The following is a 16,539-nucleotide window of genomic DNA, read 5'->3' on the forward strand; positions in this document are numbered from 1 at the left end:
AAACTAGAAGAACTGTCCTCACTGAACTGAACAAGGTCATCGCATGCTTCTTAGCTCTCATTTTAATCAAAGGAATGGTTCTATTTAGTCTTTTTAGTTGCTTTACATCTAGATTTGTCTCACTAATTTTGGCCACATAGCATGACAACAAAGCACACTGGTTCCTCACCATTTCCACACTGGAGTACACCTTTGGTGCTCCAAGGTCTAGTCTGCACACCCTTTGACATTTATCTCAGCCGGCAGATATGCCAGATCCACCACTAAATTTGAGCAAAAAGAGCAGCATCATCATGACCATATCACCCACAAAAACACAAACAAGTGAAGCGAGATTGATAAGACAAAAAACTGATGGATGTTGTTCAGGGTTACATAAAATCAAACTATGAACATCTCTGTCTAGCCCTTTTTCATTCCGAACTCGTAAACTACTGCCGATTTATCAGTGATGTCGGCATAAGATACTGATGCCAAAAGGCACCTTTTGCCATGGTATGATACACTGCCAGATGGCTTCAGTTTGTAACGCTGTCGAGCCCTTGTGGTGCTATGATACACCGCCAGTAAGCTGGACAACACCTGGAAGTATATTACGTAGACAGGTGGTGTCAGTTGATAACGTGGCTGTATAGAACATGTCGCGGCCGTATGATATGCCGCTGGATTATGTCAGGTGGAAATGCTGCTGGTAGTGACATAATAGAAAACGCATGACTGTCCATTTGGGGTGGATGGAAGGGGCAGTGGATGGGTCCAACAAACCCCGGACTTTTACCTAGGATCCTGGTGTTCGCTGCCCCTATGAATGAAAAAGGCCAGACGATGATGATTTTTCCTAAACCTACCCATCAGCGCCTTTGAAGCCTAATCCTAACCATTTGTTGACATTCATGTATTGGTTTCCATCATCCCACTGCATCAACGGTAGACGCAGGAGGATACCTAGAGCTAATATGTGGATATGAAAATCCACTGACAGAGCAGCAGTATGTGATGACTTTGGATGAAAACCTGTTGCGCTGTCTATTCAGGGAGTTATTTGTCAACGAGGAAAGCTGCATGGCTTTTGCCCTGTAAGCCAACATTGTTGTTTGTCTTATCATCTCACAGTTATGTGGTTGTTGCCGCGGGCTAATAGATAACACTCCACTTAAACAACTTTACCGGCCCTTGCCGTTACTTGTGAAGCGGTGCACCGATGCACTGAAATGGAGCGGACCCACACTTTGCTGCACTAATGACCAATTGATTGCAGCTGTGACTGGCCGTCTGCAGCTCCACAGAAATAACAAAACTACACCTCACTGCCACAAGGTAGACAAACAAAAACAGGGGAATCCCAGTTGCTTATGGTTGACTCCCAAAAGTAGTAATGTCCGGGCTGCATTTTAATAATGTGGACTTGACTAACGACTTTTTAACAGATGGTATTTTGTCCATATAAAATATCAGAATTGTAGCAACTTTGTCTGTGTAGGGACTTACTAGTGTCTAAAACCTTAGAAACTGACAACATTTTTCTTGAATCCATGTAATCTAAAATAAACCCGAATTAATACTGGATTTTTGGCATTGATACCAATATTGGGTAGTGAAAAAAGTCTGATATGATATGCTGACCAATATCAAACATGCAAATATGCAATGCAGTTGTCCCTCAGATATGCTTATCAAATACTTGTGACAAAGTTATGTAATGGTGGCAGGATATTTTACATTTATGTAATAAACTTAATTGACATCAGTGCACTAAAATAGAAAACATCATTGGGAATTTGATTATTTTTAAGTTCATCTAAGCATCTTTTTGTGCATATTGAACAACATATAAGCCAATTCGAATATACCAGTGATGGGCCAATATTAGCAGATAAAATCAGCGGCTCTAATCTAAAAATTGTATATCTTGTTTTGGTTAAATATTGAAATTAAAGTGCTTATCTCTCATATTTTCTGTCTGATCTGGACATTGATGCAGTTAATTTTTGATTATTTAAAGGTATAATATGCAGGGTTGTTGGTCACTGTAAACACTTTCACCAGTGAAAGTAAAAGAAAAAGCAAACCCCAAATTCACTCTTGTTTTGTGTTTTGCCTCACTATATTTGTAATTTTTTTGGCGCTCTGTCTCTGCCTGCAACTTATGGTCTGGCACCTGGTTGCTACCTTTTTGTTAGCCCCAACCACTCTTGGGCGCTGTGGGGGTACACACATAAAAATGTCCCAAAGACAGAAAATAAAATACAGGCAGAGGGCAGAGTCTCTGCAGAAAAATACACCACCGCACACTTCTGTTGGGTCAGCAGTGATGACTGAGGGTGATTACCTCTGTGTGGGTCTATATATTGTTTTTTGTAAACTAATGCGGTGGATGTTTGTTCACATGTTTATGCAGGTTTTGCAAGTTGTAGGCAAAAAAGAACATCAATCTGTGGACTAAAACAGACACAAAAATGACCAGCTAAATATTGGTTACTTTGGATGGACTATTTTGATTTTACAACAAAACAAAGACAGTGAACATATTGGGCAGAGTTGGAGGGATGAACTGCTGGTGATACTCCACAGCTGCCAGAATTTAACTGCAGTCCATTTTTATTCCTGAAGTCACACAATGAAGCCCCAAAGGTCCGTGACACTGACTCAGCAAAAAAAATGGCAATGTAAACTTCCAATTACAAGCACGAAAAAGAAAAACCACCGAGATTGCAGCGTTGTGGTTTCTCCTGTGACAGCGGCAGCGATGGAAATAAACTTAAAGAAAACACTAGCTGGGCGAGCGGGAGGTAAAATATCTGGACTCACACACACCGGCTGGCTGGCTGAGGAGCTGATGTTGGCCACCGTGCGCTTTATCCAAATCACCATCTGACCCTGTTTTCCCCCTCATTTTGCAAATGGGTGTCCCTTATCGTGCCCAAGAACTACCTATGAACCATAAAACACACAAATAAGAGCGGTGGGAGGGTGAGGCAACAGGAAGCTGAACTTTTAGCTTCCCTGCTGATATTTTTATAGCTCAGAGGGAGAGAAAAAATAGATTTCATGGGACACATAAATAGATGTAGCAGATCACAGTCTGTTTCAAAATGTTTCCATTTTTCTTCCTTCTTGTGTCCATCACTTATTCAAAAACCCTGACCAGTTGGTGCTGGGTCTAAAATTGTCACGCAAATGCAAGAAAATCTTTCTTGAATGTGATGATGAAAGGACACCCTCAGCCCGGCCTCATCACTGTAATCTCAGGACCCCCGCTCTTTATCTGTGTCCTCAGATTGACCCCGATCTGCCCTCTCTGTACCCTCAGTTTCTCTCTCTCTCTATCACTCTCTGTCTCTGGGCAAAATAAAACCCTAATTGAAACTAAGCTAATCATGATGCATTTTGTTAGTTAGTTCTGTCAGATTTAACTGATTGTACATCCAGCTTATTTTTTGGTATGTACTGTTAAAATGTTGTGGTTTTAAGTATTTGTTGCTGTGTATAATAAACTGTACAGACATTTTAGTGTGCCATTCCAACCGTTGTCATTCCAAAGTCGTCAAATAACCTTACCTAACCTAACCTTAAAAAAGTACTTATTTAAACAAAAACCAAGATATTTCCCTAAAGTCATTTTTGTGCCTAAACCTAACCAAACCTTAACCACAGCAGTGTTACATCATAAAATGTATTTAAATTTATTTTTCATCTGTGATTTGCATTTCTTTTGACGGGTGTGAACTACTTATTGTAACAGTGTGATCAGAAATCAGTGTGTCATGGATGTCATTCTACAGGAGCATGAACAAAAGTATTTAGTGTAAACTTAACTTATGCAAAACAAAATGTGCTTCCAAATAAAGTCCTCCTTTCTGCAGCTGTCAGTAACTGCTGAGCATCCTCTGTTTATTACATTGTGGGACAAAATTGACCAATTAAAAATCAAGCTGATTTAGTCTTTAAAACTATGTCACATTTCCAGTTTGGATTTGAGGCACAGCTTCGTTCTATATGTTAAAACAGTCAGGTGGAAAACTGCAGCCCAGAGCTGGAGATGGAGAGTCTGTTAGACTGTTTCATTGTTGCAGTTGTATAATGCACAGCGATGACGGTTAGGTTATGTTGTGTCCCCTCTCTGGTTCCCATGCATCCCCCCATCAGCTGACCGGTTGCTGACCTGCGCAGCCGGTGGCACTAGAGTGAACTCTGGTTCAAAACGTCGCCGAGTTCCCAGTGACTGAGCGTCCATCAGATAACGACCTTGGCAGAGCTACGGGGCCCTGCAGCGGACATAAATAGGCCAGGCTGTTTGTGCCCCATTAATTTTCTGCCACATAGCTTCACCCCATTCTCTGCTTGTCAATGAAGGCGGTCAGGTGGAGGCTAGAAATGCCTGGTGACCTCAGCGGTGACCTTTGTGGTGACCTCAGTGGCAGCCTCAGTCGTGACCTCAGTGGTGACCTCGGTGGAGACCACACTGTCTGTTAATGAGGTCAAGATATGAAGTGGGACTGTTATCAGTTTACTATTATTACTGTTGATACTTCCAGTACTGCTGTTATTACAACTCTGCAGTACTTTTTATAACCACTTTTCCTGCTATATTGGACCAAGTCTTGTTGCTGCTCTAATTATCATCTTTAGACTGACAAACTGAAATTTTCAGTTCATTTTTTCAACATCGAAACCAGGCTCGGGGAGTTTGTTTCCAGTGCAGTGATGTAACAGTACAGTGACATTACTGAATCATATGGCTGCAATCACCTCTGATACCACAATACACACATACTGTACATGCTGATTTAGGAACAATATCCTGGCTTGCCTTTTTTTGATGTTTTCCCTGTTGAGGTCCCCTGAGTGTATTGCAGATGTGGGTGTTGAGCAGTTGAAATGAGGCAGTGATGGCTACAGGGTTGCTATTGAGTATGAGATGTGGTTTGTGTCTGAAGTTGAACATTTTGACTGAGCTGAGCTGCAGTGAATTGTGCATCAGATAACTGGTTGAGCCACCTGTTTATAGCGTGTGTTTTGTTGGTTTTGGGGATGAAACATATGATGATTGTGTCATCTGCATAGAGATAGATGTTACCAAAGCAGTCATGGGCTGTGGGTTGGTTGGTGTATATTAAGAGGAGCAGAGTGGCTTCAGTGCTGAGGGTCAAGGGGTGAGATGAGGTGTCATTGACCTTTTGTTGCCCGTTCCACATGAAGGTGCAGATGCAACATATTCATATTTTGCCCGATCTCACACAAAAACTTGTCAAATAGTGCTGCTCTGTCAGTGCTTTCAGCGTACGAGCGTGACGCCGAAAGCCACCCACCGCGTCCCACCACAGCATGGCTGGACGGCGTCAGATGAGAACGCACTTGAACAGAACTGGTGGCATTGTTATGATTCGCTGGTGGCTGGCTGTGGACACAAGGCACATCGACATGCAACCTGTATGGGCGGCTTCACTTGAGTCTCCAGTACCCATATAATATAAGGAGCGCAAGTGCGCTTCTAGGGTGGGCGGTTGGGGTAGATGGGTCCCATTAGCTCCGCAGACAAGTGACTTCTTTTGTGCAGAAGTCTCGAGTTCACTTACACTGTGGATGTGTGCGTTTTATTTCCTACACCTTACCACATGCCTCTTTTGCCTACACATAACCATCTGTGAGTTTTTTTGCCAACCATCATGACAGTCCGAGCTGTTGTGTAAACATAGGGACCATGCTGCTTCATCTCACCATGTGCATTTGTTGACATCACGGTAAGAGCATCCTGGAGCGTGAACAGCTGATGCCAAGTGATACCTTAAACCTCATAAGTAGGCACGGAGGGTCGCTGACAGAGCGGCACAATGTGATAAGCTGGGACGAGAACGTGTCGTCATGTCCAGCTGTTGATGAAAAAGTTTGACTTCATGGTGTTATCAATGTGGATTTACACTAGGTGGGGGCTCCAGTTGCAGTGTCGTTTGGTGAGGGGCGTGATTAACTGCATTATCAACAGATGATGCTGGTTCTGTATGTGAGCTGGTCAGGTTCCACAACTCAGTTGCCAGCAAAAAAATATTGGCATCATACTTTTCTGTATACCACGAATAAGTTACAATTGCATGTTATTATGTAACAGATATGTTGAAACTTAACATTTCAACAGTGCTATGGTTATCCTGTGGTTAGGTTTAGGCACAAAATCACCTGGGCATGGTTAGGAAAATATCATGCTTTGGGAGTAATGAATTCCCAAGAAAAAAAGAAAGTTTTGTTGTCTTTTAGTCTTGAATAGTATTTAAATACAATATTCTGCACCCCCACCCCCACCCCCTCCTGAGGACAAAGTCAGCTCATATTAGTTTTATTTAGTTCAAACAACCTGACACATACCTAAATTAATCCAATTATAGGCTATTAACACAAAGACCATGCCAGGATTTCATGTGCCCAAATTAATTTGTTGAAATACATGTGCATAAATAAATTATTGATAATTATAAACATGTTGCACAGCCCCATTGGACTGTTATCAGAAATGTTAACTGTGGTAAAATATATGGTATATTTTGTTTTAAAAAGCAAGATATGAAAAACTCATAAAATGACAAGTTTTAGGTTTTCATTTTCTAATTTACTCTTTACATCAACTGTACAGCAGCTACATCTTATACACTCAATGAATGCATACACGGGACAAATATATACAGACTCCTTAAAGTGGAGAAAGTGCTATCTCCTTCCACAAATCCATCCATACCTAAGATTTCACAGCGCGTCTATTAGGCTTCAAGACCAAGACAGAAACAGTCCTAAAATTAGACTTAAAATAACAATAATAATAATAACTTTACTCTCTATATATGCTGCTCTAAACAGTGAAAGATGTCTAATGTTTGTTCTAGCAGTGAAACTAACTTTTATGGACAGTCCTTTACATTACAGGTTAGTTTCTCTATTCACAATTACAGCAAATATTGTTACAGACTAGAGTAAAAGTACAATAAAAATGATACATCTGCATTTTAAATACAGCTTATTCATAATGCTACTTCATTTGATACACACATAATAGCACTGTTAAGGATATATATTACATTCATGTTCAAAAAAACAGAACAGTTTGAATGTATTTTGACCTTAATGTTTGGATAGTTCCTGGTTGTGAGATTTATGTGTCAAAATCAAGTGCAAGTTCCATCAGTAAGTTTGTTTTAGCGGTGGAGATCATTGCATCATTACAACTAAGACAGCTGCAGGGGAGTCCAGTCTCCTGTGTCCAACCTGGGTCTGGAAATATTTTCCAAAAGTTTTCAAAGGTGAATCTTAAAGGTTTTGAGAATGCAAGTGAAGTAAAATACTTGTGACTTGCTCATTCAGCACAGCAAACGTGCATAGCCCTTGAATGTTTCCTTACTGATATAACATTGATGTAAAAGATAAAAGCAACAAAGCTGAATTCATGTTATCACTACTTTTTGTAAGTGTGTATCCCAACAAAATGTTTGTCCTTGGACTTGCAGCTTCAATAGAACAAGGCTAAGATGAGGGAGATTTTTTTCCTGTTATCTGCAGTAGATGTGTTGTAGGTCTTTGATTTCAGGTACCAATGCACCTGAAGTCTGTTAGGCACTTACTGTATGCTGGTCATACCGGGTTTCGCCAGCTGAACATGAAACTATTTATCAGAAACTGCTACTTTTTTATGTGCATGTGATTTACCTCTCAATAGAGACTTTCACTGTTTTTACTGAGGTGTACATGCAGTCCGTTCAGCAGGGTAACCCCAGATCTTCTGTTTTAAGAAAAAGGCTTCACAGATTTACTCTTGCTCTGTACCCCAGAACATAAATAACTTAAAAATGCATGTAAAGGACAGTAAAAGTTGGGAAACATTGAAAACACTGTAGGTGAACGTATCATGTGGTTAGAAATATACTTGTGCTACAACAGAAAGTGGTTTCTTAGGTTCGGACGAAACCACTGAAGAGATGCTCCAAACCAACCCCTTCTTCATGTTTATGGAAATGAAAGGGGGCCTGAATTGCACCATCAGGCCCCACGAGGTGTGTCTGCCTCCCCCTTGGGCTTTAAGAGTTTTTCCAGAAGCACATTTAATTTTAAACTGCTTCTTAGGGGAATGAGTTTTTGGAAAGTCTTTCAGTCTGTATTAGTATCTAAAGCGGGTGGTTGTAAGTGAAATGCACATGCAGCCCGTTTACCGGGTGCACTATTGGCACTGTCTGCATCTTGGGAAAGTTCTCCGTGGCCAGAGTCCATTTGCAAGTCCCTATCAGCTCCACAGCCAGAGTCTTTAGTATGATCTGTGCCAGTTCTTTCCCTATGCAGCTCCGTACGCCACCACCAAATGGCACGTAGCTGAACCGAGCCGCCCGACTCTCCTCTCTCTCTGGGCCGAACCGGTCTGGGTCAAAAAGCTCTGGGCTCTGGAATACCGCTGCGGTCTCATGGGTGTCCCGAATGCTGTACATTACACTCCAGCCTTTGGGAATCTGGTAGCCCTGTCAAATGAGAACAGAAATTGATAAATATAAAGAAAGGACAAAAACTCTTTTATTTTTACCAACAAATAGTTTGGTGAATTTTTATGTATCCAAATCTGCACATACTCTGCATAGCACAGAAGTAATGAAATTGCAAAAATGTGTGTGGAATCTTTAACAGACAATGTTAAGTGAAAAATAGGCATACTTTAAGAGTCATATGTTTGGTCAACTTTTATTTTTGACTGAAGTTAAAAGCTAGATAAAATTTATCACTTGGAAAGCCAAATGAGAGAAAGGGTTTTCCAACTCTATGCATTTATGCATTCATCCATTATTCCAAGCCTCTCTATACCTAATCCCAATTATTTCTGAATTGGGATTCCCTTGTCTAGGCTTAGCAATATGCACTTCAGTGAACAGGCATAATGACATTTTCAATACTGCAATTACGTCTCATCTATCGGGATTTAAACCCTGAAAGAGTTGCATAGATGGCGCCATGCGCACTACAATTGCGTCTGGGGAATTTTTGTTAGACTTCAATTGTCCTTTCGCTATAAACGCAGCAAATTGGGGGCAAACGGAGGCTGAGTAAGGGGTATGTAAGGACGAGAGATGAGGCCATGACGGGGCAGTTTCTCAGCAAAGGCCATGCAGTTCTGTATGTGAACATTTTCGGCAGCCAGGCGTTCTACATGACAAATGGACTAGAAAAAAAAAATGAATTGGAGCCAGATTTAGTTTTTCTCTTTTGCAGTTCATTGAAGATCTCGCCAATCTGTGAGCTGGGAATAAACCTGTTTTTATCTCACTCACAAACTCCTTCATTCATCATCATGCTGCTGATTGCCCAAAAAGCTAAAACTGTTCAGATATTGTCAGACCAATAGTGTGTCAACCTTTAGGAAAGAGTTAGTAGCAGCAGCAAGGCCCAAGATAAGATTTGTACTGTGAAGGGATTTTGGCATAGTGTCCACACAGGATATGGCAGCTCTCACATTCAACACCTGATGCACACTAACCCAAAAATCGCTTCCTCTACACAGTCATTGGGAAAGAAACAATTTTATGTAATTCTTCTTTGCCTCCGAGGCACATGCTCTGGAAAAGAAGTGATGCTGTGTGAGCTTGAAAATGCAGAAGTGTGAGGAGGCTTTCAGACGCTTTTTCAGCTTACACACCCATGGTAAGCAACTTACAAAAGAAAAAAAATGAGGCCATTTTTTAAGACAGTAGTCAGTTTTCCTTTATACAATAATGAGCATCACTAGTTAAGACTTGAAGTTTTGAACGTGTAGAAGTCGCCCCCTACAGGCCGAAAGCTACCACGATATAAACAGTACGGGAGATTTTGGCTGGCTAATGGTATATCCTGTCATATCGCTTACCCTGCTGGCTGGATTTACCAAACGCTAACCCTACCAGGATATTCATCATCTGCTGCTATTTCTGGTGGTACATGCCTACATTTCCCACAATGCATTTTGACAGCTTCAAGAAAAGGGGCTAGAAGTTGCTGCATTTGGCTGTGGGTCTTTCATTTATTTGAAAACATTTACTTCTAAGAAATTATGTTTTGTCTTTAAAAAAACAAAGCCCTTGTTGCTCTTTGTATGTGATGAAAATATACCACCTCTTCTGCCCTCTGCTCATTCCAGGAATAAGAAAACACACTCAAACGGAGGGCTTACATGTGAACGGTATATTTCAGAAAGACTTGAACTTACATCTAATTCAAATGTCTGCAGGGCTGTCCGGTAACCACCAGAGACTGGCGGCAGAAAGCGGAGCACCTCTTTGACAACACAGTCAACATAGCGTAGCTGGCTCAGCTTGTCGAGGTTCAGATGCGGCACATGAGACTTTGACTGTGGAAAACCATCACTGTGATTCTGACAGCCTCCGTTAAGCAGGCAGGTTGTCTCTGTATCTGCAGCATCCTCCTTTTCGAAAGTTACACCATTGTGACTGCTGTTGGATTCGTAGCCGAGGCCCTCTGCCTCCAGCTCGATTTTGGCCCTTTCCACCACTGCTGAATGGCGAAGAAGCTGCAGAATTAGCGATGTGGAGGCACTGGCTGTGGTGGAGTGAGCGGCAAAGATCAACTCCACTGCTGTTTCCTGCCAGGAGGGAGGCAGAATGATGGAAAGATATAAAGGTACAGAACAGGTAGATAAGAAATAGTTTTTACATGAAACTGCTCATAACAAGGTCTGTGGATTATCTTGAGTAACCAGATCATGGTTTCTGGAAAGAGACATGCTCTTAAATTTCTCAGATTTACTTTTTGGTGCTTTCAGCAGCAGAAGCTAAGTGCCATGTAGTTCAATTATGATGGAGAGAAGGCAGACATCTCTCTGGCTGATATCTCCAACACTCTGCAACTCACACCAAAACAATCTAGATTGATAAACTAAATAAAAAGTGGCTACTGAACAGCTGTGATCTTCTTGGCAGAAGAATATTATTCTGCGAAACATATTGGAAAATTTAGTTTGACTTGAACCATTGCAGAATTGTTTCAGATTGTCGGAGGCCTAGGTTGGCACGTAGTTTTCTGAAAGTGACATTATTATCTGCTTCACTCTGGTACCTTGAGTTCCTGGATGCTGAGCTGCTGGTCGTGCTCCTTGGAGCTGGACAGAATGTAGTCGAAGGCATCGTTATATTCATCCTCCGTCTGCTGCCGCTCCATCTTTTCCTGGATTATTTTCTCCATGTTGGCATGCAAGATTTCTCTGGCTTTTATCCCCTGGACAGAGAAGAAAACCCAAAATGTCATTATTGATCATGGTTTAGTACAAACTCACTTTGATTAAATTGCAAAGTGACAGCAAAAGAAAGCTCATAGGCCATTTTTTTCTTTTGATTTTTTTTTTGTTTTGTTTGTTTTTGTATTCCGAAAAAGCCACAGATAAAGTAATTCCAAGGAGTTTTTTTGTTTTCTGTTTGCAGTAATCTGGTACTTACCAATATTATCAATCCAAATGCAAAGTGAAAACATAAATAAATGTGGTCCCTTTAAGATACACCTTTACTTTTAAATTCCAATGGCATGTCTATCTCACCATTTCCATCTGAGCGCAGCTCCTTCCTAAACATTCAAACAATGCTACCAGCCTCGCTCCAGGTACATAACGGTAGCAGTTAAGACAAAGGCAATGAGGGTATTTACTGATATTGTCTTATATTGATTACAAGCCTCTGAATTTAATCTAATGGAAATAATCGATCATATCATGATGTAATTTGTAATTCACATTCCCTTAATTTCTTTTTGCTCTCTCACCTTGCGTAGCCCGCTGAGTGGAGCATCAATGGGGAGTGAGAAGAGATTGTTCATCAGCTGCTCAAAGATCTGGGCCAGGTAAACTATCCGCTCCTCCTCCATCTGCAGACCCAGCAGGACTCTGACAGCGATGCGGAACGTCAGGGACTTGGCAGCACTGTAGACGTCAATGGCACCCGGCTCTGAGCACCACTTGGCGATTTCAGACTTGACGACGTCCTGCAGCCGGGGCAGGTAAGACTCCAGAGCCCCCCGGCTAAACACTTTAGCCAGGATCTTGAAAAGGTTAAGGAAACAAAGATAGAGGTGTCATAAAAAGTTATAACCTCGTACACGACAGTCAACACCTTTCAGTAAATGCTCACTAAAGAGGAGGACAGGGTGGGGTAGGTTAGGACTGGAAAGAGGTAAAGGAAGAATGTAGGAGATTTAGGAGATAAGAGGACAGGATGTAGGGGATATGATGGGATAGTAAAGGATTAGTCTGGATAAAATTTGTGAGATTATAGATTTTTGAAGACAAGACATGATACTGGATAGGAGAAAGGAATGGATGGGATAAATGAGGGTGTCAGTCTATGTATTTTAAGGATTTGAAAGATTTCTTTTAATGATTACCTCAATCTTCTTAAACATAAAGTATGTTTACATGAACAGGCCATTTAATTCGACTACTGTTCTTGTCCCAGTAAACAAGCACCGGGGGTGAATTTATTTATTGACGGAAGAATGTCCGACTTTGCCACGGTAGGTGGCGATATGCCCCCTTTCAACTAGTTTGTGTTGGACCTTCGTACAGTTGGCCACATACCAAACAAGTTTGCAAGCAGCAAGCAGGTTGCATGTGTGAAAACGTGAAAAACTTTTTGGCACTGTACACTTCGTACACACTCTACCCTTTACTTTTTACCTATGTCTTGTTTTGTTTTTTTTTCCTTCTTCTTTTTCTGTTTTTCCCATCTTTCGATTTTATGCAGTTCAAATTACAGGTCAAAGCCCAGCATGGGGACTAGGAGGATGTGCAGAACACCTAGGGCCAGTTCAAGTCCAATTGAGGGGCACACATGAAGGAGTATCTCGATTCCCAACTATATTATCTACATGTTAGTCTGACTTTGAGACAAATAGCGATTTCAGTCAGACAAGCATGTTCAAAAGTGATTTGAAAGTCCAGTTTTAGTCAAACTAACACAACCATTTAAGTTTTTCTAACATCATGTAAACATGCTGAATGTCTCCTCCATAAAGGCAACTGCATATTCCAACTTTCTTACTTTTCTCTTCCTCTTGTGTAGATCTCCGATGGAGTTGACCAAGGTGTTGGGTCCCAGGATAATGCGGGTGCTCTGGGGCCACTGCGTGCACACCAGACTGTGCTCGCCCAGCAGGATCTTGCGAATGTTTTCTGCGCCCGTCACCCGGATGACAGGCTTCCCAAGGAGGTGAGTCTTGAACACGTTGCCATGGCGTTCTCTGCGAGAGATATGGAAGTTGGAGCCCTGTGGTGTTGAGAAAAAAAAATTGAATTTTCAAATTTCATGCAACAAGTTCTCGACAAGTTGTCGAACTAAAAAATTACATACTTTATTGGAAAAACATTATAACTTATGCATAAAAATTAGTGCATTTCCAGATTTTATTTCACTATTCAAAGGTCCACCGTCTGTTTTTGGTGCATTTTGTTTGTTTGCTAGTAAGCAGGTTATCTTGAAAACTTGTTTTCACTGACATTTGTTGAAAAGTCTCCTCATGGACCGAGACACAGGGGATTGTTTTATGTTTATGTTCCAGATTTTTTTTTTCTTCTTTAACAGTTTTTTTTTCCTGTCTCCACATGAACTGCTACTTACTTAAATGACAAAATCTAGTATCTCATGATAGCCAGTGTTTATCATGCATCTTGGCATACTTTAGGATATTGTGCAGCTTTTTATTTTTCCTTCATCTATTAGCCCCCTTCTGTTTTAGTGTCACACGTGTTTTTAGAAATGCACAACCGACCTGAAATTGGGCATCTGGAGATATAAAATTAAAAGGTGAAAAATCAGAGTCAGGAGCACAAAACACAAGAAACAACAGACACGCATCACGTGTGCTGTTGCGAGGCGCTCTGACTGACACCCAGAGTGGAGAGTTTGAGGGACAAAGAGATGACGGGATGAGAAAGTACATTCCTCGCTGGAGAAAAGACAGACAGTCAGAAAGGGAGGGAGCGAGAGGAGGAAGAATTGAACAGAAAACGTCTGTTTTTCTTCCACAAGAGAGAATTACGCACCGAGCATCATGTCCGCACATGTCGCATTAACAACAGAACTCAGCCTGCACAAGAATCTGTGGTTTTCAAAGCTTCCCGCGCGCTTCTAGATAAATAATCAATAATCTAATTGATAAAACACAATACAGACCTCCGCTGTTTACCTCTAGACTTTAAAATTAAGAAATCGTTGGATCCACAAGTGATGAATATAAATAACGACCTTTACGCGCAGGAGGCTAACCTATATTTTGGCACGCTTGTAAAAAATCTAAACGTACAGCGGCCCAGACGTGTCAACTCTCACCTGGAACAGCCAGTGGAAAGTCTCTCCGACCAGCGGCCAGCCCATAGAGCCCTTCGGCAGCGGCAGGCTGCTCTCTTTATCCCGGGTTAGGCTCCAGCGGAGGCTCCACAGCTGCCGGGTCAGCGCGAGCAGCAAGATCGCGGACAATACCGAGGTGAGCGCGGTGGCCAGGGCCGACAGCACCCCAAACTGGGCCAGGGGTAACATCTCCTGCGAGCTGGTCCGCTTCCCAGCATCCACCTGTGTCTGTGCGTAAAGGCGCTTGTGCTCCGTTCAAACCTCTGTCCGGCGGCGGTGCGCAAAGCTTCTCCACCGTCCAGTTTCTCCTCCTTATTTTGCGTTGTCTTCTTGTAAACTCTGTCCAGATAAAAAAATAAATAAATAAAAGTGCGTTAGCTCAGTCTTGGTGGGTTTATAACCATAGAGCTCCACCATATAAAGCAGAGAAAGAGGGAAAGGGTGGATCTAAACTTTTTTAATACTAATCTCTGGAGGCAGTCAATGCCGAGAGCCGTTGTAAATTGTTATTACAGCTAATTAGACAATAATAATAACAGTAATCATACAAGCTGGGGCCCAACCCTCTTGATTCATTAAGAAATATGCAGGGATGATGTACTGGGTTGATATGTGCTCATTTCTAGGATGATTTCATTATAATACCCCAAACTCAGAAATTATTTTGATGGAAGAAAACAGAAGATTTTCTGTCTTTCAACTTGGTTTTATTGAGAAATAATGACTTTTCGTAAACAGACGCCCCTCCAGAGAAAATAAAAGAGTCATCAGACCGGATGGATGCGCCTGCACAGACATAAATTTGACTCTGGATGAACTACATAAGAAACGTGCCTCGCTGCAGCGAGGAAACTCCCCTTCATTCCGCTGCTGCTTCAAAATGAGGAGTAGCTGTCAACTATTCCAAATAGTTTTACAGGTTTACATGCGCCGGCTTGTCTATTAGGTTATGCGCCTTTATAGGTACAGTTCAGGGGGCTCAGCCACCCCCCGGGCGGCCCGAGCTTTATGGAGCAATGGCAATAAATCAGGCTTTTAAAAGGCAGGAGAAGAAAGGGGATTTGAATACAGTAGGCTGCAGTATGAAGCGGATTAACAGCCTAAAGTAAACTGAGATGAGAGATTAGGAAACGGACAGGATGAAAAAGTTGAATAAATGAGTCACTCGCGATATAAAAAGAGGAGTTTGTGTCTGTAATGAGACTGAAACAGCAGACTTACCTCCAAGCTTCCAGTCAGCGCTGAGGCAAAATCCGTGTGCGTTTGCAAAGTTTCTTACTCGCCGTCACTTCCCAAAAACCGGTGGCTATTCCTCCACAATGAGCGAGCTGCAGGGGGTTTTATAGAAGAGGCTGCACGGCATGATCCACCTTCGGCGGATGACGTTGCTCTGAATATGTTAAAGAGGTTCGTTCATTCACCGAGAGAGGAATTAAAAAAAGGAAAAAAAGTTTGGAGATCAGAGCAGCAGAGACGCAGCAGTGCGCTCTCGGAGAGAGAGACTGAGCGCAGAGGAGGAGAGAGAGAGTTTGTGTGAGGTGGTGAGGAGAGAGAGAGAGGGAGGGAGGGAGAGAGTGGATCAGATGGCAGCGGATGGAGGAGACTCGCAGGTAGCCAATCAGCTGGGAGCTGTCCAGAGTTTGACGCAGGTTTGAGAGCCAGCTCAGTATTTCAGGTTGGAGCTCAGCAGCTGCTTCAGCTCTCCGCATCCAGACCGTGTGCAGTCGGCCTTAAATTTAGGACGTAGCTGGCAGAAGAGGCAATAGTGCATAAAAAAATAGCACATAAACCAGATTTCAATTTCTTTACATTATTTTAGTATACTGAATGAAATTAGACGGTTTAGACAGAGACATGTTTCTAGCAAAGAATTCTAAAATATGCTGCAATTATTACATTCTATCATATAGTGGCGTTAGATACATTTATCCATCAAAAATAAATTAGTCAAATACGAAATTAAAAAGAAGAAGAAGAGGAAAAGGCAGATATCTGACGTCGCTTTTTATGTATTTGTGGCAAAAAGAAATCCAATGCATAAGATTCAAGAGGTATAGGCGGTGCAGAAAGGCACCACCTATTTCTACCTCTTTTTTCTTTCTACCTCTCTTTTGGGTGAGAATTTTTTTCTTTCTTTCTTTTTTTTTATTGTTCTTTAGAGTGCAGAAAGGAGAGGAAATTTTATTTTAATCCGACG

At 41.8% G+C, this 16,539-nt stretch overlaps 1 protein-coding gene across 1 annotated transcript; it reads right to left on the bottom strand.

Annotated features, from left to right (window-relative positions):
• Positions 1 to 6,585: 6,585 nt before the first annotated feature.
• LOC121954537 (cytochrome P450 26B1) lies at positions 6,586 to 15,828 on the bottom strand. The gene is made up of 7 exons (XM_042502095.1): positions 15,564 to 15,828; positions 14,325 to 14,681; positions 13,038 to 13,262; positions 11,764 to 12,039; positions 11,068 to 11,226; positions 10,202 to 10,594; positions 6,586 to 8,489 (listed from the first exon to the last, which is right to left on the bottom strand). The coding sequence occupies exons 2-7, from the start codon at positions 14,529 to 14,531 to the stop codon at positions 8,145 to 8,147; spliced, it is 1,605 nt and encodes a 534-aa protein (XP_042358029.1). The 5' UTR covers positions 14,532 to 14,681; positions 15,564 to 15,828; the 3' UTR covers positions 6,586 to 8,144.
• Between the last annotated feature and the right edge of the window lie 711 nt (positions 15,829 to 16,539).

This window comes from Plectropomus leopardus, chromosome 15, assembly GCF_008729295.1.
Source record: "Plectropomus leopardus isolate mb chromosome 15, YSFRI_Pleo_2.0, whole genome shotgun sequence".
Classification (NCBI taxonomy): domain Eukaryota; kingdom Metazoa; phylum Chordata; class Actinopteri; order Perciformes; family Serranidae; genus Plectropomus; species Plectropomus leopardus.